Source organism: Lepidochelys kempii, chromosome 3 (genome assembly GCF_965140285.1).
Source record: "Lepidochelys kempii isolate rLepKem1 chromosome 3, rLepKem1.hap1, whole genome shotgun sequence".
Taxonomy (NCBI): Eukaryota; Metazoa; Chordata; order Testudines; family Cheloniidae; genus Lepidochelys; species Lepidochelys kempii.
In genome coordinates, this window is record NC_136382.1 from 157467187 (window position 1) to 157494692 (window position 27506).

The 27506-nt window shown below is 47.8% G+C and overlaps 1 protein-coding gene across 2 annotated transcripts in view; it reads right to left on the bottom strand.

Annotated features, from left to right (window-relative positions):
- Positions 1 to 27506, bottom strand: part of GALNT14 (polypeptide N-acetylgalactosaminyltransferase 14) — a 184536-nt gene that overhangs the window by 90435 nt on the left and 66595 nt on the right. Inside the window, exons 2-3 of one of the 2 annotated variants that reach the window (XM_073338657.2) lie at positions 16721 to 16795; positions 14341 to 14510 (exon numbers count right to left, since the gene is read on the bottom strand). In XM_073338657.2, the coding sequence (XP_073194758.1) occupies positions 14341 to 14510; positions 16721 to 16795 (245 nt within the window). The remainder of the gene's footprint in view (positions 1 to 14340; positions 14511 to 16720; positions 16796 to 27506) is intronic. The other variant, XM_073338658.2, reaches the window with a different exon arrangement.

Consider the following 27506-nt stretch of genomic DNA (forward strand, 5'->3'; position numbering starts at 1 on the left):
CCTGATTTACAGCAGCATAAGTGAGGGAAGAATCAGGCCCATAGTGCCTGGAAAACTGGAATGAGATGGGTATTTCAAGGACATCCATACAAACCCATGTCACATTAATGTGAACTGCTCAGAGAGAAGGACTACAAATCACGTGCACTACAAGCAAGGTTTGTCAATTATGTCAACTGATACAAAACTCTGCCTCAGAACTGGCTTTCGACCAAGAGTGACACAGAGAAGGTCTGGAGGCCTCAACAGACTCTGCAACAAGACCTAGTGTTTAGTTATGCATCTCAGATTGGTTCAGATTTAGCCACTGATAAATTCAAAAGCCAGACTCCTGGGTAGGTTTGTGTGAGCTCAGTGGTTCCTGTTCCTAGGGGTTCATGCAAACAAGTTCTCCAGGACTGACCCATGTGTGTGCACCCCCCTGAATTTCACTCCAAGTTTCAAGTTCAAATTAACCCAAACCTCAACATGAAATTCAGCTGAAACGTGATTTTGATGCTAACCCAGACAGTGAGCTATGGTTGTTCAGAACTAAAGGTGGATTGAAGCTAGAGGGGCCAGAGTTCAGCTTTCCTAAGGTTTTGGATGTTCAGATCTACGGATTTGGGTTTGGGCCCATCACAGGCAGGCCAGGGTCACCCAAAAGGTCCAGGAGCCTTCTTGGAACTTTCTGCAAACTCAGTCTGAGTTTCAAATCTGTAACAAGACCCGGAACCAGGTGAGTTTCCCAGGGTGGCAGGCTTTGTTGGGAATGTTTGTCCAGTTCTGCTGCTGGCTTGTTGCCCGGGCAGTTTTGACAATGAAAGGAGCACACCTTGGGTCACACAAGCAGTGTCAGTTCTGCTCTCTAGACCAGTGCTTCTCAAGCTATCTGATGTGGGGGAACCAGCAATTTTTTTTTCCAATGTGCGCGCAGACCGGCAGCCGATGGCTTGCAGACCGACACCGGTCCACGGACCACCACTTTGAGTAGCACTGCTCTAGACAACAAAGGATATTCACAGTTGGCAAGACATTAGAGGGGTGCAGTCATGTAAGACATGAGAGCAGGACTTATCCTTCCCCATCTAACACTGACGCATACAGCACCCTTTTTACAACATGGATCCCCAAGGGCTCTAGAAACAATAGATGAGATGGAGGAGTTCACTGCCTTCCACTGGAATACCACACCTGTGGGGATGACAGATCACAACTGTATCTGAACACAGCAATGCCAACAACACTCCTTCGCAGCAGGGAACCAATGTTGAGTTCCCATGTTCAAGCCATTGAAGGGGTTTTCCAGACTGGCCCGTAGCTCATTGTTGGGGGAAGAAGCAAACTCTGGGTCAAACTCTGACCTGAGTTATAACAGCTGAAGCCTTTGAGGTGAGAGTCGCATCAGGATCTGACCCTCTCAGTCAGCTGATCCTAGAGCCCAGCATTGGGAGTGACAACAGGTATAAGCTATGGCATATTGTTTGTAGTTTTCTGTTACAGCTGGGAAGGGGTTTCGTGGAGGGAGGGCGAGTTCTTCATCAGGACTTTTTTGTAGCATTTGGCTAGATCTCCCTGGCTAGTTAGTGAACTGGCTCTGTTAATTGCGAGCTTGCGGGTGGACTGCAGAGAGCTGGCTGGCTACATGGTGCTGCCATTCCAACTTGTTTTCAGCTTCTAAAGTGCACTAAAAGAAACTAAAAATATATTAGAGCCGTTCCTAATGTTAATGTTCCATGCAAGCAATTACAGTGGTTACCAAAGGGTCGTAGTGTGACTGGGCACAGGAGGGCAGGTGCCAATGGGAAATCTCTCTGCTAAGATGTTGCCCACTCTACAAAAAGTCTAAAAACCACTGATTTTGTTTTAAGCTGTCACAGTCAAGTGTTGATTGGAGAAATGGAACCACATCCATTTGATCTGCTCACAATTCATCATTGAAGCACAAGCCAGTCCCCATCAGTACAGAGTGTGTTTCCAGAGTCCCACTCCTCACTATCCCAGTAGGTTCTGGAACAAGCACAAAGATGTCAAGCAAAATCATGCTGCACTCTCGGGGCACCAGCAATTGGGAAAAATAAGTGACTAAGCCATTTCCCGCAGGAGACATTTTCACCTTGCCTTTATTCCCAGCTGTTCCTTGTCACAACCGTCCCTCAGAAAAGCATGTTTTGCTATCTTGTAGGTCAGCCACAAGCTGTGAGAGGCTGGGCTCGAGAGGAGAAGCCCAGCTCAGGTTCTACTTGGCTAATCTAGCCTTGGATCTTCCTGCCACCGACCATCCTCTGTTGTCTAGGGAGCCGGAGTGATGGTGCCCACACACACACAGGAGTTGGATCAGACACTTGGCCCAAACATAATAAAATCTTATTTGGCAATGAAATCGATCTCCTGGATTCACCCTGAGAGTACACAAATGACTGGAATTGCAGAGCCAGGGACAGGACAAACCTGCTGGGGATTATTGGCTCTGGGGTGCTGGCGACTAAAAATGCTGTCACCAAGCTTCGCCAACACTCCTGAGTCCCGACACGCAACATCTGCTCCTATTCCAGCACTGTCTCCCCCACTGCCCCTATGCACCCTCAATCCTTATTTGGAGCACTCCTACCACTCCTTGCCCCATGGCATAACTTTGCCTATGGACCTGAGAGTGCCCTTTCATCGAACCCACTAATCACCATGTTATTATCATAGAATCATAGAAGATTAGGGATGGAAGAGACCTCAGGAGGTCATCTAGTCCAACCCCCTGCTCAAAGCAGGACCAACACCAACTAAATCATCCCAGCCAGGGCTTTGTCAAGCCGGGCCTTAAAAACCTCTAAGGATGGAGATTCCACCACCTCCTTTGGTAACCGATTCCAGTGCTTCACCACCCTCCTAGTGAAATAGTGTTTCCTAATATCCAACCTAAACCCACTGCAACTTGAGACCATTGTTTCTTGTTCTGTCTTGAGGAAGTGTTTGGGACCACCCCTGCAGAATACTGTGGCACCAGCTCCCTGCTCCCCCACCCTACAGCTCAGCCAATGTTCCTCAGTCCTGACTTACTGCACAGCACCTCCTGCTCACACAGCACTGAGCCACCTCAGAGCTCAGACAATGTACCTGAATCCAGGCCTGAGTGCCCCTTGCTTTTCCAGTGCCCTCTTCCACCTTCACCCCCAAACAGTGGATGACAGTAAGCCCCAATGCTGACCTGCAGCATGCCCCACTATGCAGACGAAGCACTTCAGTCCCAGCATAGAGCAAGCACTATTATTCCCATCCTGGGGTTTAACACATCTCTGCCAATGCCCCTCAGCCCTGGTCTAGAACTCCCTCTTATTCCCAAGGCGAGGCTTCCCTTGAGCAAAAACTACACCAGTCATGTCAGATTGGACAGGGGTGTGCGTGGGTGTGTGTGTTTATATAGGGCCACGTTCGGTATCGATCAAAGTTAACAGGACTTCGCCTGAGTAAACACTGACCTCAAGACTTGGTCCACATGGCATAGGACATTGCACTAGCCCAGCCACACTGCAGCTGCCAACCAAAAGAGAAAAACCACCTAGGGTCAGCAACAGGAAAGGCAGCAATTAAATCATGACAGCTTTAAAGTATGGGTCTCCTTTGAAATACATGGGGATTTATCTATCTGTTAGCCATGCAAACCTCACCTGGGATCAGAGAGGGACCCTACTGTATCAGCAGTAATAAAGATACTGCGGGCTAAATTCTGCCCTCACATTCACATGCACAACCCCTCGTACTGTCTTCAAATTCTGCCCTCAGTTTTACCCACGCAACCTCAGTAACGAGGGTAGAGTTCAGTTCTGCAGCTGGGCGTTACCAATTGTCATGAGGATGTGAGAGCCAGGAGAGGGTCCAACTCTCTCCCCCAAAGACAGGTGTTGGCTCTGAAAGGAGCAATGAAAGCAGTTTTCTGTCACAAATGTAAGCAAGATATGAGACTCTGAATACACACAGGGCTCAGTGGAGTGAGAAGGGGTCATTTCTACACAGGTCACTCTGCAGACACTAATGATTTCAGGTGATCCTCTGGAGGGATAGCAGAGAACATTACAAAGAGCTCTGAGGAAGCTGAGCAAGGAAAAGACATAAAGCCAAAATTTCCTTTGGTGGTACAAAATATTGCAGTGTTGAAATTGTTTCTAGTTGTCAGGACAAATTGTTCATTTTGATTCATTTCTAAGCAGGTTTAGTGCAGCAGGCTTCAGAAAGGTAACTAGATTTGGAGAATGACAAGGCAATAGGAGAAATAATACAGGGGCTGAGGAGTCACAGAAAACTTTCAGGCAAGGGGATGTTGTCAAAATCTAATTGTTCCCATTTATGACTTTTGCTATTGTTGAGATAGTATATAATTATCAAGAGTGCTTGAATGCAATCCAGTGCCCAACCAGAGTCTGGAATGCAATGGTCCAGTGGCTCTTAACCTTTCCAGACTACTGTACCCCTTTCAAGAGTCTGATTTGTCTTGCATACCCCCATTTATACCTCACTTAAAAACTTACAAAATCAGACATTAAAATACAAAAGTGTCACAGCACACTGTTACTGAAACATTGCTTCCTTTCTCATTTTGACCATATAATTATAAAATAAATCAGTTGGAATATAAATTTTGTACTTGCATGCCAGTGCATAGCGTACAGAGCAGTATAAACAAACCAGCATCTATGAAATTTTAGTTTGCACTGACTTTCCTAGTGCTTTGTATGTATGTTATAAAACTAGGCAAATATCTAGATGAGTGGATGTACCCCCCTGGAAGCCCTCTGAGTACCCCCAAGAGTACACGTACCCCTGGTTGAGAACCACTGCAATAATCAACTCAACAGGAAAATGTAACTCCAAAGCACACATGAGCACACAGACACTATACAATTGCCCCACTCATGCCTTGCAGCACACATTTGCACTGCACACTCACCTTTCAGATGCCACTCACACAAACGTTTGACCTACCTGCACACACACGTACACAGATGCACACAAAATACACACATGCACAGATCCCCAACACCCCGGCGCACACCATGTGTACCATCACACAAAGGATAGATCAAAATAGTAGGGTGATGTGCTCCTGCTCCAGTCTGTGAGAGTGGCTTCGTGCTGACGGAACCCTGTGCTGAAAACAGCTTGGGCCCCTGAGGTCTCCAAATACCACCCGGCCCCCTCTTTATTGCAGCCTGGGTCGGGAACAGCAGTTTTAAGCCCCTACCTCTCTCTAACAGGGACCCCCTAACTGCCTCTACAAGCACAAGCTCCCATTCTGGAAAGATTATCCATCCATGGGGAGACAAACTCTCACCAACTACCACAAGCTGGCCTATGTAGGCCATAGGGTAGGAGATGAGAAGAAGGTGACATACTGATTCATGGGCCTTGCAGCAAAGGGACTGGGAGAAGGACGGTATGTGAATGGCTTGGCAGGGTCACACAGGTTTATTCGAGATGGCCCTGGATCTGCCAAAGTACTCCTAGCTCTAGCAGTTTACCCTCCAATCCCATCAGTCTTCCTACCACCTTCTTACTTCCCACTTCAAGTCCAGCTTAGTTTTAGCAGCGGCTCTCTCTCAGGCAGCAGTAGAATTAGAGGTTAATACAGATGGGCATGTGCGTAAAACACTGTGGGACCCTCGGATGGAAGGTGCTTAAGCAGAGTATCACTGCACTACTCCAGGATTTCAGAGGGCATCAAGGCTTTGCCTTCTAGCTCCAGCAGCTCTTGAGGTAGTAGCTGCTAAATTCGTATTAGAATTGAGATGGAAAAAGCAAGGCAAACACTGGAAACTAGGCACATGGGGAGGCCCTGTGCAGGGCCATGTCATATACATGATAAAGACAAGTCCTTCAGAGGCTCCCTCACTCTTCCCCTCCCAGAGTTTGTCTTCTAATGTACCCCCACCACCAACCCATTTTCTCCCCTTCACTCTATCATCATCAGGAAGACCAAGCTCAAGGCCAGTGCAGCACCACCACGGGTGCGCCTATAAAACCAGCGGAGCGTTCTGACAGTGGAGGTCAGTGTGACTAGCATATGGAAGAGTAATACCATGAACACCGGAATGTCTGAACTCCTTGGGAGGTGCCTGCTACAGCTGGAAGAAACCCAGAAGCCATCACTGAGAATTCTTAGGGCTTTGGGTAATGCATCCTACTCTCTGACCGTTTCCCAACTTGCTGAGCAACAGCACACCCCTCTGCGCCGCACCACACACAGACCCACAACCCTGACTCTCTGTGACCTGGGTTCCCATTTTATCACCACGTTTGCTAGTGGGTATTTAAGGGGGGGACATGACAGGGATGCAATTCAAGAGTGCGTGTGTGGATCACAGCCCTCAGTGGACTAGCTAGCTTGCACAGAGAAGCTGTGCATTAGAGGCACTCGTACAGTGCTATGGAGTCAACCTTCTGGCAAAGGCCAGCCAGCCATGCTTTGGACTTGCAGTATTTTAAGAACGATGAATTACTAACTTTGAGCAGAGCATGTGGAAATGCCTTTGTTCTGTGGGAACGTGAAATGTTTAACGTTCAATGGTTTGGTAAACGGGGTTGGGATGCCACCTGCCATCGACAAGTGCTTAAAGCAGGGAGAGGCATTGCTTGGAGCAGTGGTTTTCAACCTTTTTTCATTAGTAGACCCCTAAAAATTTTCAAATGGAGGTGCAGACCCCTTTGGTAATCTTAGACACAGTCTGCAGACCCCCAGGGGTCTGTGGACCACAGGTTGAAAGCCACTGATGATCCAAGGGGGTATAAAACTTTTAACCAGGAATGCACTTAAACATAGGAAAGGTTAGGCTGGTTACCAGGAAAAATTACCCAACTGTGAGACCCTTTAGACTGTGGTCTCCCTGGAGAAGTGGTGGAAGCCCCATTGCTCAAGTCATTGTTCCCTGTGGACTGTTTTTCAACCTGGCTTTGGGAAGGGATGGATAAAATGACTTAATAGGTCTTTTCCTGCTCTAATTCCACTGACTCTACATTTCCTCATTGTCTGAGGCAGAGCACCACCTCTGAATCAGCAAAGGGAAAAAAAATATTGCAAAGCAACTGGAGATTGGTGCCAGATTTCCCTCCTGCCCCCTCTCCCCGGCCCCACGCAAACATTTGCCCCTTTTCTCTGACTCTTTAACAGGAGTTTGCTGCTCTGAGCCTGCCAAGTTTTCCTGGCCATTCCAGCTGCTTAGCTGGGCTGGGACAAAAAGCAGGGAGATCTTCGAGAACCATCCCGGAGAAAGCATCACACTCAGAGTGGAAAAGCTACAAGCACAAGAGCAGGGAAGTTCTCCCATTTCTTTGGGCAGGTGACACTGGCTGGGAATGACTGTGCTTTGGAGGTTTGCTAGTCCTGCTGCAGTCACACATGCCCTACGGTTGGGGTGGGAGAAAAGGGTTGGAGAAGAAGCAACCTGAAACTCGGCTCAAACAGAACCTTGTCCGAGAGGTGGGCCCACAGCACTCCCACTAGGACTCTGAACCCTGGATCCACCCCCCACACCCTGCAAATTTTGGGGAAGTTCAGATCCAGGAATGAACTTCACAGCTGCTCCTCATCTCTCCAATGGGCTGACCCAGAGCACCAGATTCAAACACGCCCCTGCCAGCTTTGGAAGGGGAAAGGGCCAGGGGGCAGTGGAGGGACTGAGAGGAGCACATCTCCCGTTTCCACTCCTCCTGCTGCAGGCCCAGCAGGTGACCCTTTGTGGCTGATACTATTGCTCTGAGAAACCACCTGTGGTTCATCACAGCCAACAATGCTGCTGGAGGAGTTACAGAGCTGGAGGGGGGTGGGCATAAGCAGGGGCACGGCTAGGGAGAGCAAAGCACTTTGTCGCAGGCAGCAATCCACCGCTGAATTACTGGCTAAGGACCTGCACTCCTGGGGACAGGGGTTTACTGGGGGGGATGGGGGGGACATGCAGAAAGGCCCCCAGCAAGGGGCAGAAGGGCCACTCTCAGCCAGCCTTCTGGCGGGAGTTGAATCTCTCGCCTAAGACGACAGCAACTCCACCTGAATCAGCGTAATGCTGCCTGAGGGGGGAAGCGGAAAGGCAAAGCTGACACTGCCCGGGGTCAGTAGTGTGGACACTCCATTGACCTAAAGCCAGAGCGCTATAAATGAAGTAAACAAGTTGCTCCCTCGGTGTGGGGCCAGCACCTAGCACAAAGGGCCCCCCTCCTAATGGGAGGTGCTGCCACCAGGGCCCGCTCTGGGATTTTTGCCGCCCCAAGCAAAAAAATTTTTGGCCGCCCCTGGCTTTTTTTTCCCCCGAGAAAGCCTGTTCCCAAGGGATTCCAAGCCTGGTCATTAGACCGAAGTTGTCCTTTGGCTGCTTGTCCAAACGGAGCCTTTCGCAGCTCACCTGCCATTAGTGACAGTCACTGTCGGTCTCCCATGAGCTCCCCAGCCCTTCGCAGGCTCAACTCTTCCTGCCTGGGAGGAGGTACAGCACCAGTTTCCAAGGCGTTCAACCCCAGCCTGACTCCCCTCTACCCTTTCCCTCGTGCAGCCCGTCAGCCGCTGAAAATCTCCCTGCTGCGAGAGTCTGATATGACAGTTTCCATTTACCCACCAGGCTATGCTAAGAGAACAAACAAACCCTCCTCAGTGCCTCTATCCAATGAGACGTAGCAGCGAGATCTGTTTGCAAAGCACACTGTAGTGCCGAGGCGTACTGCTGCACCTCCCCAAACAGCTGCACAGGGAACAAAAACCTTCTTCCATGGAGCGCTGTTAGACCGGTCTTCCTGAAGCCCCCTCCTCCCAGCTGTCTGGTGCTCTTGAATCTCCAGGCAGCCCCAGTTCCTTAGTGGCTGCTCTAATGCTTGAACAACACTGTGGATGATGCATCATTAGCCAGACATATTCAATAAATCAGAATCCAATTATCAGGTTAAGGAAATTGGAAGTAAATGTAATTAGCCCAGGCCCCTCCACACGCTGTGCCCTTGCTTCCTCCCTTAATGAGAGCTTTTCTTTTCCAACACACTCAACACCATGTCCGGCACCCAGAAAAAAAAAGCAGCCAGACCACAACAGGGTCTGGAGAAAGGGTCAGTCTAGTTGATTTTCCTTTGAAAACAGGGCAGATGGTTAATATCCCCTGCATTAATTCTCTCCAGGAATAGCAGGATCTCTCTGCTCAGCCATAGCATGTGTCCATCAGGGCTGTCAGCTCCCCTTCGGAGGGAAAAGCATCTGGGCTCACTAGGCAAGGGAGTGGGGGAAAAAAAAAATCACAACAGAAATTGTGCTACAGAACTGGTGCAATTTTGTCATTAGAGATGGGCTCAGGCCCCAGCCTTAGGAGCTGAATTGGGGAAGTTAATGCTGGCGGTTTGGCTCCCACATTTCAGTTCTCCCCCTTTACACAGAGGCAATTTAGGAATTTCAAATCCAGACCCAGGATCGGATTCTGACCCAGATTCAGACTAGGTCCGTCTCTACTTATCAGAGTACTAAGGATTATGGCGGTTGGATGGGAACTATATTAAGGTTGGGCTAAGTCCCTGGAAAGCAAGCAGAGCCCCGCTATAACTCAAACCAAGTGAATTGCGGAAGGAGAAGCAGGACTGGGGAACACAAGAGAAAGGAGTTCTAATTTAGCTCTCGGAAGGCAGAGTTCAGATTGCCCCAGCCTCTCCAGGCAGGGCAGATTCCCTACCCATACATCAAATCCACTGCTAGGTGATACTGTCCAGGAGAAGATGTAGCTCCTTCACAGTACTGCCAAACCAACAAGTCTCTGCTGTCTCTTCTAGCGCAAACCTTTTGAATAATTCTTTGCATCACCTGTCACTGCCCCGCATGAAGCAGCACAGAGCTGGGGGCCAGGAAGTCCTGGTTTCTCATCCTGGATCTTCCCCTGGCCATCAAGGCAGCCTTGGGCAAGTCCCTCAGTGCTTGTATTGCCCCATGTGTGAGTAATGTACTTCACAAGGAGGTGAAGAACCCATTAGTGATTGATTGTTCACTGCACTGAAAGGAATACTGCCTAGAAGCATAGTCATTGGTCCTGATTGTATCCCCTAGATGCCCACTCATGGAGATCTCAGCTCTCCCCTCTGAAAGATGGGATAGGGATGGGATAAGTCTCCATAGGGCAGCAGTTACTCTTTCTGCAGGATCCTGAGAAGGGTTCTCTGCAGGTCTGGGGATCCAGGCCTGGGGAGTGGGTAGGACGTGCCACACCCTGCATCAGCAACATGGATCAGGAGAAAGTTATTAGAGCTAGAGGCAGTGGGTAGTGTCACAGAGACTGCTGCTGGCCAAGAGAGCCCTGTGAGCGTGACCCTGCTGGAACTGCACCAGCAAGAAGCTGGCTGGGAAGAATGGCCAGAGAGAACACTTTGCCACAAGAACCTCAGGGAGATTCCCTATCACAAGTTTGCCCACAGGAGGGGACGATGGGGGCCGCTATTGCTACATGCAACTGACTGATGAAAGGACAAGATGTGCCGAGTAGGTAGGATACCTGCCTGTGGCAGCATTTCCCCTTAAGAGCCTCGTGGAGAAAATGGGGATTAAAACTGGGTGAGCTCTTGTAAAGGAAAATATCAGAATCCTTTGCCTAGATACTGTATAGTGAAATCAGGCCCCTCCAGATCCTTCCCCCCCCAAAAAAGCTGAAAGCACTCGGCTGCTGCCTGTCAGTTTTTGACTGTCATTAGGGGAGTCCATCACCCCTAAGCCAAGCAGCACTGTAATTATGAAAGATGACAATCCCCCAGATGGCACAAATCCGCCTGCAAAGCACCATCCAAATGGCCCTCCAAAGCAGAAAGATTTCTTTGAGTGAGCCACTCAGAAGCCCTTTCCTTTGGCTGATGGAGAACTAGCCGGATAAATCCTTACATTTCATAGACTCATAGAATATCAGGGTTGGAAGGGACCCCTGAAGGTCATCTAGTCCAACCCCCTGCTTGAAGCAGGACCAATTCCCAGTTAAATCATCCCAGCCAGGGCTTTGTCAAGCCTGACCTTAAAAACCTCTAAGGAAGGAGATTCTACCACCTCCCTAGGTAACGCATTCCAGTGTTTCACCACCCTCTTAGTGAAAAAGTTTTTCCTAATATCCAATCTAAACCTCCCCCACTGCAACTTGAGACCATTACTCCTCGTTCTGTCATCTGCTACCATTGAGAACAGTCTAGAGCCATCCTCTTTGGAACCCCCTTTCAGGTAGTTGAAAGCAGCTATCAAATCCCCCCTCATTCTTCTCTTCTGCAGGTTAAACAATCCCAGCTCCCTCAGCCTCTCCTCATAAGTCATGTGTTCCAGACCCCTAATCATTTTTGTTGCCCTTCGCTGGACTCTCTCCAATTTATCCACATCCTTCTTGTAGTGTGGGGCCCAAAACTGGACACAGTACTCCAGATGAGGCCTCACCAATGTCGAACAGAGGGGAACGATCACGTCCCTCGATCTGCTCGCTATGCCCCTACTTATACATCCCAAAATGCCATTAGCCTTCTTGGCAACAAGGGCACACTGCTGACTCATATCCAGCTTCTCGTCCACTGTCACCCCTAGGTCCTTTTCCGCAGAACTGCTGCCTAGCCATTCAGTCCCTAGTCTGTAGCGGTGCATTGGATTCTTCCATCCTAAGTGCAGGACCCTGCACTTATCCTTATTGAACCTCATCAGATTTCTTTTGGCCCAATCCTCCAATTTGTCTAGGTCCTTCTGTATCCTATCCCTCCCCTCCAGCGTATCTACCACTCCTCCCAGTTTAGTATCATCCGCAAATTTGCTGAGAGTGCAATCCACACCATCCTCCAGATCATTTATGAAGATAGTGAACAAAACCGGCCCCAGGACCGACCCTTGGGGCACTCCCCTTGATACCGGCTGCCAGCTAGACATGGAGCCATTGATCACTACCCGTTGAGCCCGACAATCTAGCCAGCTTTCTACCCACCTTATAGTGCATTCATCCAGCCCATACTTCCTTAACTTGCTGACAAGAATACTGTGGGAGACCGTGTCAAAAGCTTTGCTAAAGTTAAGAAACAATACATCCACTGCTTTCCCTTCATCCACAGAACCAGTAATCTCATCATAAAAGGCGATTAGATTAGTCAGACATGACCTTCCCTTGGTGAATCCATGCTGGCTGTTCCTGATCACCTTCCTCTCACGCAAGTGCTTCAGGATTGATTCTTTGAGGACCTGCTCCATGATTTTTCCAGGGACTGAGGTGAGGCTGACTGGCCTGTAGTTCCCAGGATCCTCCTTCTTCTCTTTTTTAAAGATTGGCACTACATTAGCCTTTTTCCAGTCATCCGGGACTTCCCCGGTTCGCCACGAGTTTTCAAAGATAATGGCCAATGGCTCTGCAATCACAGCTGCCAATTCCTTCAGCACCCTCGGATGCAACTCGTCCGGCCCCATGGACTTGTGCACATCCAGCTTTTCTAAATAGTCCCTAACCACCTCTATCTCCACAGAGGGCTGGCCATCTATTCCCCATTTTGTGATGCCCAGCGCAGCAGTCTGGGAGCTGAGCTTGTTAGTGAAGACAGAGGCAAAAAAAGCATTGAGTACATTAGCTTTTTCCACATCCTCTGTCACTAGGTTGCCTCCCTCATTCAGTAAGGGGCCCACACTTTCCTTGGCTTTCCTCTTGTTGCCAACATACCTGAAGAAACCCTTCTTGTTACTCTTAACATCTCTTGCTAGCTGCAGCTCCAGGTGTGATTTGGCCTTCCTGATATCATTCCTACATGCCTGAGCAATATTTTTATACTCTTCCCTGGTCATATGTCCAACCTTCCACTTCTTGTAAGCTTCTTTTTTATGTTTAAGATCCGCTAGGGATTTCACCGTTAAGCCAAGCTGGTCGCCTGCCATATTTACTATTCTTTCGACTCATCGGGATGGTTTGTCCCTGTAACCTCAACAGGGATTCGTTGAAATACAGCCAGCTCTCCTGGACTCCTTTCCCCTTCAAGTTATTTCTCTCCCTGTCCCCGCCTTCCCCCCACACACACACTTTCACTCTGCAATAATCCCGTCCTCCCTTTATTAGCCCCTTGCTCTGCTGAACAGAATAGGGAGCAGCTGTGCTGCACTTGGTGCCTCCTCTGATTGTTCCCTCCACAGCACATCATCTCCAGGGCCAGAGGGAATCAGTGCTGGTGGTATGTTTACACACACACACACACACACACACACACACACACACACACACACAGAGTCCTGTTCACTCAAAATTCTGCCTGCCTTGGAGGAAGGTGAGGTGTATTTTTCCCCTCGAGAATCTGAATGGAATCCAATGGCATTCACCCTGCTGAGCAGGTGAAGTTTTCACTGCATAGAATGTCAGCATCACACATGAGACGAGACAAACACAAGGGGAAAGTCTCATCCTAAGAAAATACAGACCAAATCCTCTTCATTTGTGGGTGGATCAGTGAATTTACTGTTTACTCAACACAAGCATCCAAAAACTAATGAAAGGGACACTCAATAAATTTAGGCCTAACACTTAGGTTTGGATTATATTGAAGAAAGTGGGAGAGGTCACAAGCATCATAGAAATAGAATTAAAAAAAAAATCATCACACAGTTGCTAGCTCTCAGGATTTTATTGCATGTCTCATGATATTTGGTGCTTCTCTGAAAGCCCTGGCTTCAGGAGGTACATGATTAGGAGACAATATCTGCTTTCACTTTTAAAAAGTAAAGTTTCTAACCCTAATGGTTGCAGAGAAAAGCTTGAAAACAGGACTTGAATGCATCCTAAAGGAGCAGAAGCCAGACTGGCTTAAAATAAATGTTGAGTGCTTTTTATTTCCCATCTCATGATTTTGTGGACCCATCTCATTCTTTTGGAGGTCAGCATGTAAATCAAGAAACATTCTTTAAGTTTCAGTGCAATCAGTAGGGATTTTTGAGGATTTAAACATTCCCTTCCAATTTGGAAAAAAACTAAAACAGCATCATTGTGTTTGCACAAGAGAACCAGGAGTAGAAACTGACTATAAACAAGAAGTAAAATTGACCAGTCTAGCTTCTCTGCCCTGGTGAAATGCAAACAAAGTATCAAATAGCACAAAAGCTGTTTCAATTAATTGTCTAAGGTGATATTAGTAATGCATGTAACGAAATTATTTTTAAGCCAACATGTCTTATCTCATCAGGGTCTCTTTGAAGACAAAGATATACCTTAGGTATGTTCCCAATCCAAGAACACAGTCTGCTACATCTTTGGCCCATTAATTTTCCCCAAGTGTAGGTTTTTTGTCTCCAGTGCACACCTTTAAGGAAGGGCCAGTCATGTCCCTTTTTGACTAGGGCTGCCTGATCAAGGAAGAGGATGGGAAGGATGCAAGAACCTGTAATGCCGGGTGTCGCGGATGGCACGGTCACTGGGAATCCTCTCGCTCTCCCGCTGATTAAAGGCGTAGAGGCGGTATGGGTCCTCTCCGCCCTTCCATTTCCGGGCACTCAGGTACCTTCTCTCTTCGAACTGATCCCAGAGGTCATCCCAGTCGACATCTGAGCCCTGCACACACAAACATTGAACCCCATCAGAACATGGAGGCCTGCACATCACAGGTGTCTCTGGGTAGAGTGCAGGGACACCCAGCAAATGCTTAGCAGCTCCTCAGCACAGGTGCTCTCTTGCTCCCTCTCACAAATAGTAGTTGAAGTCAATGGAGTTGCACCGATTTACATCAGCTGAGGATCTGGCCTGCTACAGATTAAAATGACAGACCCTCAGTACGGGGACCCTTAGTACTGCCCTTTGGCGGCCAGCTCCTCAGGCAAAACTCAGCACCATCCCACAGCCATGACTCGCTTGGTTAAATTATGATTGTGTGTTTTAATGTCTTCTCACACCTGTCAAATATTCAACCGCCTGGCAAGGGCACTTGGGCTCAATCTGCACTTCCTTTCAGATGGCTTAGAATCATAGACTTTAAGGTCAGAAGGACCATTATGATCATCTAGTCTGACCTCCTGCCCAATGCAGGCCACAGAATCTCACCCACCAACTCCTGTAACAAACCCCTAACTTATGTCTGAGCTACTGAAGTCCTCAAATCGTGGTTTAAAGACTTGAAGGTGCAGAGAATCCTCCAGCAAGTGACCTGTGCCTCACGCTGCAGAGAAAGGCGAAAAAACCCCAGGGCCTCTGCCGATCTACCCTGGGGGGAATATTCCTTCCCAACCCCAAATACGGCAATCAGCTAAACCCTGAGCATTTGGGCAAGACTCACCAGCCAGACACCCAGGAAAGAATTCTCTGTAGTAACTCAGATCCCAGCCCATCTCACATCCCAACACAGGCCATTGGGCATATCTACTGCTAGTAATCAAAGATCAATTAATGGTGCAACATCTGTTCGGAAACACTGCCTGCTCACAACGCCCCTGCCCCCATATTATTCCAGACAGCAGGGGGTCCTGCAAAGCAAGGCATCTGGGGATGCATCATCCCCACTGTTTGCTCAGGTATAGGGGAGCCGCAGGGCTACTTGGTTGCTCGCCCAGCTGTACAAGAGTCAAAGTGTCCTTTTGTTAAGCAGCACACAATGGCTCTGGGCTGGCTCTGAGGTGCACATGATACGATCACATCGTTACAGCAGCACAAGCTCTTTGATCTCAGCCTACGTGTAATACAGAGCGATTCAAACGTGTACAGTAATTTCAGCACCAAAGAAAATTGTGATCTTATCGAATAATTGATTTTTTTTTTGTTACTCCATCTCACTGCCACTCTCCCCTGCTAATGGCACAAAATGAAGCTTTTGAAAGAGGTGATTTTTATCCCATAATTGATTTTATTCACATCGGACAGCACATTCTCCATGTTAATAGGAAGGGGAAGAGGGAGGGGGAAGTGATGGCTCTTGCAAACGAACAGCCTGTACCCCATACATCAGTTTAAGCAAAAAGGGCTGGATTGAGATTCCCCTGGAATGTCCCTTCTCATGCTGCAAGGCTGTTGGAGTGAAATTTAAGGGAACACAGGCCACCTTCAAAGGCATGGCACTGCTTCACAGCACAAAGACTCCCAGGTCCCTCGAGACCTCTCTGGCTTTAACCAAAGGCAGCTTTATTTCTTGACCTCCCTCCAGAGCACTCCCAATAGTTCTTACTGTTGCTCACCCTGTTGGGCTAAATTCTGATTTCAGTTACACCAGCGTAAATCAGGACTAGCTCCGTGATCCTCAGTGTTATTACTGATCAGTGACATGTAGATCAGAGTCTGGGCTGTTGAATGTAAACTCTTCAGGGCAGAGACATCAAGTCTCATTCTGACCTTACACTGCTGTAATGCTATTCTTCTCCCTGGAGAATACGCTCGCTCTCTCTGTTCCCTAGGGGCCAGATTCACCCTGCTGTAACTCCAGCTGAATCCACCTCCACCAGTGGCGTTATCCCAGAAAGAAATTTGGCCTTTGAGTTCCATCTGATCAATTTATAAGCAGAGGAAGCGATTCCCCTCTTGCACCTACTCAGCCCATGCAACAGAGGAGCAAGCTCAATTCTATCCCAATCCTGATCTAAGCATATTATCAGCCCTGGTCTGATTGCAGAAGCTTTATTACCAGCCATGCTGCAATAGGCAAGAAGACCATGACTTTATTTTCATATCCCAAGGTGAGCATACAGTTGCTGAGAGTCATAAAAATCATCTTTTAACTTGCAGACACAGCACATTCAGCAGAGGGAATAAATATGGTGCACCACAATGTCATTTCTTACAATTGCTTTGCTGCTTGTAGCCGCTCGACCTGGGCTGGACTGCCTCTGATGACAATCACAGAACAGTCCACCTTTCTGAACATCAGTCCGGCATCCCAGGACACCAAAAATGAAGGAAAGTTATTAAAATGTTAAGGCCACTCCAGCCCATCAGGAGGTTTATGAGCAGAAGGCTATCCATAAAAGTTTGTAGGCTCTTGGTAGGAGTGCAGAATATTGTGCAATAAATATAGTTTATGTTTTTTTAAGGCATCTTGTAAAATGTGATTTACCAGCACAGTGAAAGATCGGGAAAACTGAGCTGATTGCATCTCAGAACCACTGAAGCCCTGAAATTTACAAGGGCTGGAGAGGACCCTGAGATTCCAGCTCTGTTGAAGAAAGGGTCAGCAGTTTAGATCCCAAAGCTGAAGTTGTGTTTTTGAAAAAAGTTTTATAAAACTTAATATGAATAGAAATGTTTCCATTTTAAAATGGCCATAAAAACAGGTCATTTAAAAAAGAATGTATATGAATCAGTGTTATTGAGCTAGACAGGAGACCCAGAAAAGGGAATGGACTATAAACAGGAAGTGAAACTGACCAGTCAAGCGAGGGAAGAGCAAAAATTAAATCAGCCACAAAATATTACAAATTTCTTTCAGCTTTATATAGAAGAGGTAAAGAAATGTATCCCTCTTTAGTGTGGCCCTAATTCTCCATTGCCCTGTACCTTGTGTACTCATTTATACAAGTGCTCAAGTGGATGTCGGGCAGAACAGTGGAGAATCAGGCTCTGCATTGAGAGATTTATCAGCACAGCATCCCTTTAAAACCTTGGCATAATGGCAACCTATCCCTGTACAGTATGGCTAAGCAACTTGGCCCTTTGATCTCTGAATAATTGTGCTGCAAGGGTGTGCGGGTAGTGGGCAAGTCTCTGCCAGCTTGAGCTTGATGCTTGCCAAGTTCACATGGCATAATCGACAGATGCAGTTCCAAGACAACGCAATTAGCCAACTGCTGTGATGTCAACCATAGGTTCTAGGCACCTCTGTTTGTACTTGCAGCATTACAAGGACACCAGCCATTTACATACGGTGGTGAGGCTGCAATGTTAAACTCTGAAGTTCTGAGGAGCCTAGCCTGTGAGAAGGCACAGTGGTTGAGTGTGCTCCAGCTAGGATTGTGTGCTCAGCAGACAAGGCAAGGAAACAAGCTACTGTAGATGACTGAATAGGACTTTTCCATTTACAGTTTCCAATCCTTGGATAGAAGGCACCCAATGTCTAGAAGCAGAGCTGGTTTATCAGACAGTGAATGCTTCCTGCAACTAAAAATGGAATGTTCCCCCATGAAGTTTGGGGCACGGTACTACTGGGAGGTGCATCTAGGGTGACCCTCTGCATTTTAAGGAAATGCCACCAGAAAGACTATAGTCCAGCCCACCCTCACTTCCAGAAGCTCGGACCACGCACAGGCAAGGTAGCAGGCTCTGCCTTTTGTTAGTCTCCCCAGCTTCCAGGGAGAGGCCAAACAGCCTGTCATTACCTTCCTCCTTCTCCCTCCCCTCCCCCGAAGCTGCCTGCCTGCCCCTGAGCTGACTTTCTCCCCCTTTTAACTCTTCCTCCACTCCTGGCATACCTTGAAGGTGCTGCCAGGCAGGGCCACCTATGAGCCCAGAGTAACTCCTTAACCCCTTCCTTCACAGTATGGGGCTTGCATACCCTGCCACATGTGGTCACCCTACACAGATGGGACATCAGATGCAGAGCTTTAGCACTTGATTACATTCTGCAGAGTTTACCCCAGTGTCCTGGTCAAATTCCTACTGGATAATTACACTCTCTTTACTATAGCTAAATACCCCCTTGGAGTCTCATTGGGATGCAGTATTCTTCCACCTCCTCTCCTAAACTTCCTGTGAGGCTGCATGCAATCTGATGGGAATGTTTAAGCATACACTCACTGCAGACAGCAAATCTGCACTGGATATCAGGAAGGATGCATTGTATAGGAAGTGTTCAGGCATCCACGTGTTTTACTGAGAAGACAGCTTCTCCAACTTGCAGATCGATGATTTACCTGTTCCTGGACCCCCAACAAAGGAAAGGAAAAGCCCTATCACACATGCAGGGACCACACATCACTTCTGGATTATTGGATAAGATCTTCATTATATTTCCACCATGTATTATCACCTCTTCCTCACACTAGAATTCTGTCTTGGGAGTTATTTAACCGATGTGCAGAAATCTAAATTTAATTTATTATGATCTAACTCACTTTAGAAGCCAAATTACCCTGCACTAGAGAAAGATCACGTCAATATTCCACTTGCCTTTCTATTTATCTTCTGCGGGGCTCTTCTCTCTCTGTCTCATTCATTTTCTCTCATGTTCTGGTAATAAATTGTATTTTTTCCCCCTCACAATTAGGCAATTTCTCTTTCAATGCTGCAGTTTAATGTTTGGTATTAATTATAGGAAACACCAGTCACTTCTTTTGGCAGAAGAGTTTGAGAGACTGAATAAGTCTACAGCAGAGGGAGAAAAAAAAAACCCTCATTCTCTGGTTTAAAAAAAGGGGGAGGGGCAGCCTACCACTTTAATGAAATGGGTTCTTCTCTCTTCCTCTCAATAGCACCAGGCAAACCACTCTGTTAGGAAACTTGCCTGTTAAGAGCCACATACAGTAGTTAATCATGCTCACCAGCTGTGAAAAGCAAGCTCTGCTTTCCTGCTTTAGATGGGTGAATGGCTCACAGAGTTTGCGATCAGTTTAGTAGAGCTGCATCTAAAGCCTTTCAGGACTGTACAAACTGGCATCAATATTAGCCTGGATATACCATGAAATAGGCATAGTTGTGAGATTTCTAGTAATTCCATGGGGCTGGAAACTTGCACAGTGAGCAAACATTTGTCCCTGGCAGCTGCCACCTTGTGCATTAGAACTTATGCTTTTTTTAAGGAAGCCTCCAGCCTCTAGGATAGTGGAGAAAGCTATTAAAATGGGAGCAGGGTATGAATGGATGCCAAATAACTGCCATGCATCAAAGGAATGTTAATTCTGAAACTTACTGATGTCAATTTAGATTTCAGTAAAGGTAACTATTTCACTGCTTGTCAAAGAAAGAAAAACAATCATGATCATGTCAGGCATGAGCCAAAGTCTATTGAAGACAATCCAACTCTTTAAATTGACTTCAGTGGGCTTTAGACTAGGTTCATTATGAAAATTTGAACAACTGACCTTGAGCGCCAACTCTTGGACAGCAGAAGTGAGTGAATCTTGGGCGGTGGGTGGAGCTTCCGACAGCACCGGAACCCACACTGGCTGAGTATGCATCTTTGTCCCCCTTTAGCAGCTGAGCCACATAAGAGGATAAGAGCCTACTACAATTGCCAGCTGCCAATCCCTGTGCTCAGACCACCTGAGCAAAACTGTCCCTCAGAAGTGCCTTAGGATCCTTCAGGATTCAAGATTATTATTTATAATTTAAAATACCCAGTGACTTCTAATGCTTCACTACACATGGACTGAACAGAACTGGATGGGGACAACTTTTAAAGAGACTTTCAAGGTTTTTGGACCCCAATATTCCCCTACAAGTAGCTTTTCCTGTTCAGCTGGGACTAGGGTGACCAGACAGCAAGCATAAAATAATTGGGACAGGGGGTGAAGGGTAATAGGTGCCTATATAAGAAAAAGCCCCCAAAATTGTGGCTGTCCCTATAAAATCAGGACATCTGGTCACCCTAGCTGGGAGGGCAAGGTTCTTTCCCTGCATTGCTTCAGTGAAGGGTGTCCAGCAAGGAGACACTGTTAGAAATGAACAAGTGTAGTGTCTGGTGCATCCCACACAAACAAGAAACTAACTCAAGAGACATTAGACTAGTCCTCACATAGGAGCATCAGAGTGCGACCAGCTGACAAACAACCAGAATGCATCAGAACAATACACCTGGATAAGCCCTTGGGAATCAATTATAGCGCCACGGGAGTGGGGGCGGAGAGAGAAACTGTGTATGCTCTAAAGAGAATTGGCTGAGTTCATCCCTGGTAGAAATCAACGACATTATACCAGGGATGAACTGGGTCTCATCAGCATAGTCTCCCACTCTCTGACCCCCACCTGCTTTCCCTAATCAAAGCCCTGAGCTATCATCCCCCAGGCACGTTACAAAGAGAACAGAAAATGCCAAAGGCAGGCTAGAGACAAAATTAAATTCAAAGGGAATCTACCTTATTACACCAGATATTTGACACTTTCCCAGCTGAGAACACACTCTGAACAGCCTCTTCCTTCTTTACCAGCTTGCTAAGCGGGCTCCTCCAAACCACCTGTAGCCCTATTAAAGAGAGAGAGAAAGGTCTCTCACTGTGACAGTACATTAAAAATTGAGAGTCTAAGCACAGAGATGTACTTCCTTGTCTGCCTCTTAAATCAAGGCTCAGAAAAGAAAGGGGGGAGAGTGCACAAAGAGAGTAGGTCATTAGCAGTAAAGACTACAATTTTCCAGAGATTGTTAATGCTTTGTTTATGTGGATTTCTATGAATATGACATTTTAATGGCATAATAATTGTGTGATTACAGTGCAGCTGGAATTGCTGGAGCAGGAACAGAGAGTGAGTGGCTCAGACCGATGCAGCTGTGGGTTCTTCAGTTTCCCCTGGGAAGCTCAGGCTGCAGCCAGGTATCCACAGCATTTCCATCCAGGGCGCATGGGTGAGCCAGCCACCACGCCATGGCATCCACACACTCCCACCACGAAAGTAGAAACCGCTTCAGTAACAGGTGCTGTAAGTGGCAGGTCAAGGCTGCCACGGAAAGAGAAGGATGCAGTTACAAGAGCATGTCACGCAGTGTGCGTCACCCAGCATGGTTCTGCATGGGGTAATGAACAGAGCTGGTTTGAGATGCCTCGCCTCCTGCTGGGCTTTACTCAGTGTGGCGCTACATGCAATGACCAACGGTGCTGCAGGAGGATCAGGTTCATGTCACCCCAGCAAGTTAAGGAAGTATGGGCTGGATGAATGCACTATAAGGTGGGTAGAAAGCTGGCTAGATTGTCGGGCTCAACGCGTAGTGATCAATGGCTCCACGTCTAGTTGGCAGCCGGTATCAAGTGGAGTGCTCCAAGAGTCGGTCCTGGGGCCGGTTTTGTTCAATATCTTCATAAATGACCTGGAGGATGGTGTGGATTGCACTCTCAGCAAGTTTGCAGATGACACTAAACTGGGAGGAGAGGTAGATACGCTGGAGGGGAGGGATAGGATACAGAGGGACCTAGACAAATTGGAGGATTGGGCCAAAAGAAATCTGATGAGGTTCAACAAGGACAAGTGCAGAGTCCTGCACTTAGGACAGAAGAATCCAGTGCACCGCTATAGACTAGGAACCGAATGGCTCGGCAGCAGTTCTGTAGAAAAGGACATAGGGGTTACAGTGGACGAGAAGCTGGATATGAGTCAACAGTGTGCCCTTGTTGCCAAGAAGACCAATGGCATTTTGGGATGTATAAGTAGGGGCATTGCCAGCAGATCGAGGGACGTGATCGTTCCCCTCTATTCAACACTGGTGAGGCCTCATCCGGAGTACTGTGTCCAGTTTTGGGCCCCACACTAGAAGGATGTGGAAAAATTGGAAAACGTCCAGCAACAAAAATGATTAGGGGACTGGAATACATGACTTATGAGGAGAGGCTGAGGGAACTGGGGATGTTTAGTCTACGAAAGAGAAGAATGAGGGGGGATTTGATAGCTGTTTTCAACTACCTGAAAGGGGGTTCCAAAGAGGATGGCTCTAGACTGTTCTCAGTGGTAGCAGATGACAGAACAAGGAGTAATGGTCTCAAGTTGCAGTGGGGGAGATTTAGGTCGGATATTAGGAAAAACTTTCACTAGGAGGGTAGTGAAATACTGGAATGCGTTACCTAGGGAGGTGGTGGAATCTCCTTCCTTAGAAGTTTTTAAGGTCAGGCTTGACAAAGCCCTGGCTGGGATGATTTAATTGGGGATCAGTCCTGCTTTGAGCAGGGGATTGGACTAGATGACCTCCTGAGGTCCCTTCCAACCCTGATATTCTATGATTCTATGAACCTGCCCCTGCGCATTGCCCACTGGGTTGCTGCACGCAGTAAGGAAGACCTCGGTGGGCTGAGCTGATGCACGCTCCCCTGCCTGCTCCTCCCAACCCCTTATCTAGAAAGGTGCTGTGTGCAATAATAAGCCTTGCTGGGACATTCTGCTTTTATAATTGGCCCCAGGGCTATGAAAGCCAGTACCCTGGAAATTAGTTCCATTCAACAAGCAAGCCCATTGTGTTTGCAAATGCGGCCATGCCAACCCAAGAGAAACAGGTTGGGAAAAGTATAAACAGAGCTCAGGGGTTGAATCACCAGCACTCCCTGCAGATCCTTGGGTTTTCCTTGGGGTGCTGCCATCCAATCTTGCTTAGCTTAAATCAAAAAAGACCATTGCCCCAGAGGTGGTATCTGCAAATTGCAACTACATTTAGGGCAACAGTAAATTAATTCAAGGAGAGAAGGGGCATAAATTTCACCCCGGGAGTACAGGCCAACCCTTGTTTTACATATGTCTCAAGGGACTTCCAAGCCCTTCCAAGTAAAGGCCGGTGAAAACCATAGACCAGGCAGCAGATCTTTGCCTCAGCAGATCAGACTAGGTGACGTGGCAGCAAAAAAAGAATACGGAGAGATCTACAGGAGTACAGTCTGGGATGTTTTTCCAATCACAGGCCTAAAGACACCATTTGACGAGGACCAATGTAGGAGAACCACTCCAAGTTTTGTTTACAGAGGTCCACTCCCAACGCCTAAGGCCAATGGGTATCCAACCCAAATACAACAAACACAGGCAAATGTACCCTTATCCCAGGGTGAGTCTGACCGAAGAATCTGTCCAAATTCAGAGAGAGAAAGTGACTCTCAACACGCTCCTTTTTTATACTTTCTAGAGGAGCCGTAGACCCCAGCTCAGCCTCTCTTCATTCCCCCTTGGCTGGGAATTTTGGCAATGCCTGCCGTGAGGGCAGCCATCTGCTGTAGATTAAACGTTTTTAATTCTCTCCCTGCTAACCATGAGGTAGGGCCTCCATTCCCTGCCATACACATACCTCCCAATGGGCCCAGGATTATCCTGCTTTGAACCCCCAACCCTCTTGTCCTGGTCAAACAGCAGTTAGGCCCAGGCCTCCCACTTGAGAGGGCCCCCAAATCAAGTGCTGTTGCAACCTGTTGCATGGGAGCACAGCGTCACTCAGGTTTCGTCCCTCTGCTCCTCTATCTCAGTCTACAGAGGGAGAGATGGGCCAACCTGAATGGTGCTGTGTCCCGCTTTAGTCACTTGTAATGTTAGAAGGTATGCACCCTGGTTGCTTGTCCATCCTGAGACATCTAACCTTCATGGTGTACTAGGGTTCTCACTGGTTTCAGAGTAGCAGCCGTGTTAGTCTGTATTCGCAAAAAGAAAAGGTGTACTTGTGGCACCTTAGAGACTAACCAATTTATTTGAGCATGAGCTTTCGTGAGCTACAGCTCACTTCATCGGATGCATTCAGTGGAAAATACAGTGGGGAGATTTATATACATAGAGAACATGAAACAATGGGTGTTTCTCACTGCATTTCTTTCCTATACCCTATCCCTAGGGTGTATATACACCATCCACACAATTCATTCACTATGGGTTTACTGATCACAGCCACAACACACAGTTCCCACAACCAGCTGAGATTAGAGGCAACAAGAACAAGCGGTATAAGAAACGCACTGATGGGTACGGCGGGAGAGGTAGACCTGAACTGGGCAAGAACCAGAGATTCTGGGAGCATGCCAACCACTCTTCTCTTCAGGATGGAATGAGACCGGCACAAAGCGTATGCAATTAAGTTGTGGGGCAGCAGCAGTCCTGCAAGGAGTAGACAAAGCGTTAATGTGAATGGGGATTCTTCAGGAGCTTGTGCAGCAGCGGCCTGTGCTCTGGGAAAAGAGGGTCCCAAGCTCTAATGTACAATTTAACTGCTGACTAGGTTCCCTACTTGTAGGCAGCCCAGAGATGTATACAGAATGCACAATGTGTGCTGCAACCATTATAAATACCTAGTCTGGGGGAAATGTTCTGAAACTGAAAATTAAAGTTTCCAGGAAGGTGTGAAAGAAATTAAGAAATAAAAAGGAACCCCTCACTTTGGCACAGCCCATTCTGTTCACCAGCCTTCGACAAGTGTCAAAACACTGCCAGTTGCAGCGTGAATGCCAGCTGTCTGCAAAATATGCTGCCTGTCACCTGTAAAGAGTATTAAAATTCAGCTTCTGCTAGGAGTATCCAGGAAAGAAAACACCTTGCCTTTCTTTAGAAAAAAACTAATCATCAAGTAAAAGAAATGCATCAGATTGTAGAACTGTCTGAGAAACACGAAAGCAGGTTCTGGCTCCCCATCCTTCTCTCTCCTGCCTCATTTCCAAACGAAGTGAGACAGCCCATCCCCCATCACCTCCTGCTGCCTTTTAAAGTGATGGCAGTTTGAACAATACAGATATCAGATTACTAAACGCTGAACTGAGACCACTAGGTTCGTTGCATGTAAGACACCAAGCAGCTGTTCTATGGAACAGTTTTAGTCACCAAGCAACAGAGCGCTTGATTAATTCTCGTTGCCACCAAGACTTTTTCACCCATGGTGGCAGAGACAGCTGATGAGTTGTCCATTATGGGGCAGTAGCTGGTGGCCAATCAGTGCCATCCACATTGCAGCATGCCAGCCTCATACACCACCATTCCTCGGGGTGCTGACAGAAGAGGAAGAATCTGAATGAGTCTGACAGACAGAACCACGCAGGGAGAAGTATGATGCCCCATCACTCTGGTATCAGAGTATTAGAAATGATAGAATGCATGTGGGAGAGACAGAGAAGGACAAGTGGGCTTGCGGGGGTTGGCGGAGGCAGAAGGATGAGACTGGAGAAACTTTGGGGCAGCAGGAATCTGGCCCAAGCCTTCCCAGCTCTTATGCCTCCAGCCCATCACATGTCTCCAGAACACAGATCGGGGTCAAGAACCCAGTGTCCTCTCGGCCTGTCTCTCCTGCCAGGTATCACAAAAAAATGCATCAGCACTGCACCATATTGTCCGGGATGCTGGGTCAAGGCCCAGGGCTCCACAAGACGGGCTGTGGACTTACACTGGAGGCGGAGTATCTGTGACAGAAAACGTCATAGCCTGGTACAGCAAGATGGCACCATACCCAGATCTCTGACAACTGGTCCCAAGATGAAGGGGGAGCAATATGGCGAAGGGCTACAGGCAGATCCCTGCTCAGGAAGCTTTGCCTGCCCTTAGTGTTTGATGCCCAGGGGTTAGAGACTGAGCAGCTGCATTCGCGGTCAATCTGAGGATCAATGGGCTTTGGAAATGGTTCTGCCCAGAGCCAGCATGTTCCTGGAACAGCAACGCTGTGTGTGTTACCCCTCCCTGGGAATGAGGCTCACATGGCACAGGGCTCTCCAGGCTTTCATCTCTTTCCCCTCTAACCACGGAGCTACAGAGTCACCTTCTCTCTCTCGCCCAATGACTCTAAGAGAGTCTTAAACATCCTGCAGAGACCAGCCCAGGAGAGAGCCGACCAATTGGAGCAGAGAACCTTGTCACACTGGTGCCAAAAACCATAAAAGGAACTAAAACAACAGGCTTGAAAGAACGAGCCCATGTAGCTGGCAGACACATTAGGGACTGATTGTGACAGGCCTTGCACAGGTGCGCAAGGGAGTGGGGAGAAGCCCCTGTGCAAAGACCAAGCTTCACTCATTCTGGGTGCTTCTATAGTATCTCCATGGGGAGCCAGGTGTCCCTGTAACAGCCCCTGGAGTATACAGTAGCATGTGCTTCTAATACCCGCAAGGAGTGCTGGGTGCCTTTGTAATGCCCCCAAGGGGTATTCTACCCTGTGCCTCTAACATCCTGTCTATTTGCCATGACTGAGGCATTACAGAATGAATATAATAATATACCAACGCACCGCAGCATCAGCAAACACCAAAGAACTCCTGGCCATCTGGCACAGCCTGCCTCTGGGGACTTTGCTGTCCTGAGGTGTTTGTGCTCTCTAGAAGTGCGGTAACTCTCTTCCCTGCTTTGGGATGGCTTGAAGTTGTTTGTTTCCATTCAGGGGTTCTGGAGGTGGACAGTAATCTCTCGGCAGGAATTGTAACCAGGCATTATACAAACGAGATTTAAATATCTGCTGCAGCATCGGGGGAGGCTCAATTATAGATCTGTTACCGTCCGAGGCACTAATGCCAGATGAAAGGATTATATCACTTCACACAGAGAAAAGCTCATCCCACCTTCTCCTCTGGTGCCAGCGTGTGCTCTTAGGAAGGAGCACAACCCCAGCAGGGGCAGCTGGTGGAAAGCAACAAGCTTGACATAACAGGTACTTCCCCCACACAGGACAGTTAACCCAAGGGGAGCTGAGAGGGCCATCCAGTGGAGGGTAGGGGGGAAGCCAGGGGGGTGAGAGGAAATTTGATGTACAGTGTCAGCAAAATGGGCCAGCATCACAGCCTGACATCCTCTGTGTGGCTCAGAACAGCGATTACATATATTACATTCGTATCCATAAGCCCAAGTTGAGATAAGGCCCCATGAGTGTTGTACATATACCTAGTAGAGATAGTCCTTTCCCCCAAAGAGTTTATACTCTAAATAGACAAGAGAGCATGGGAGAAAAGCATGGTTTATCCCCATTTAAAGGATGAGGAGCCAAGACAGAGAGAGACTATG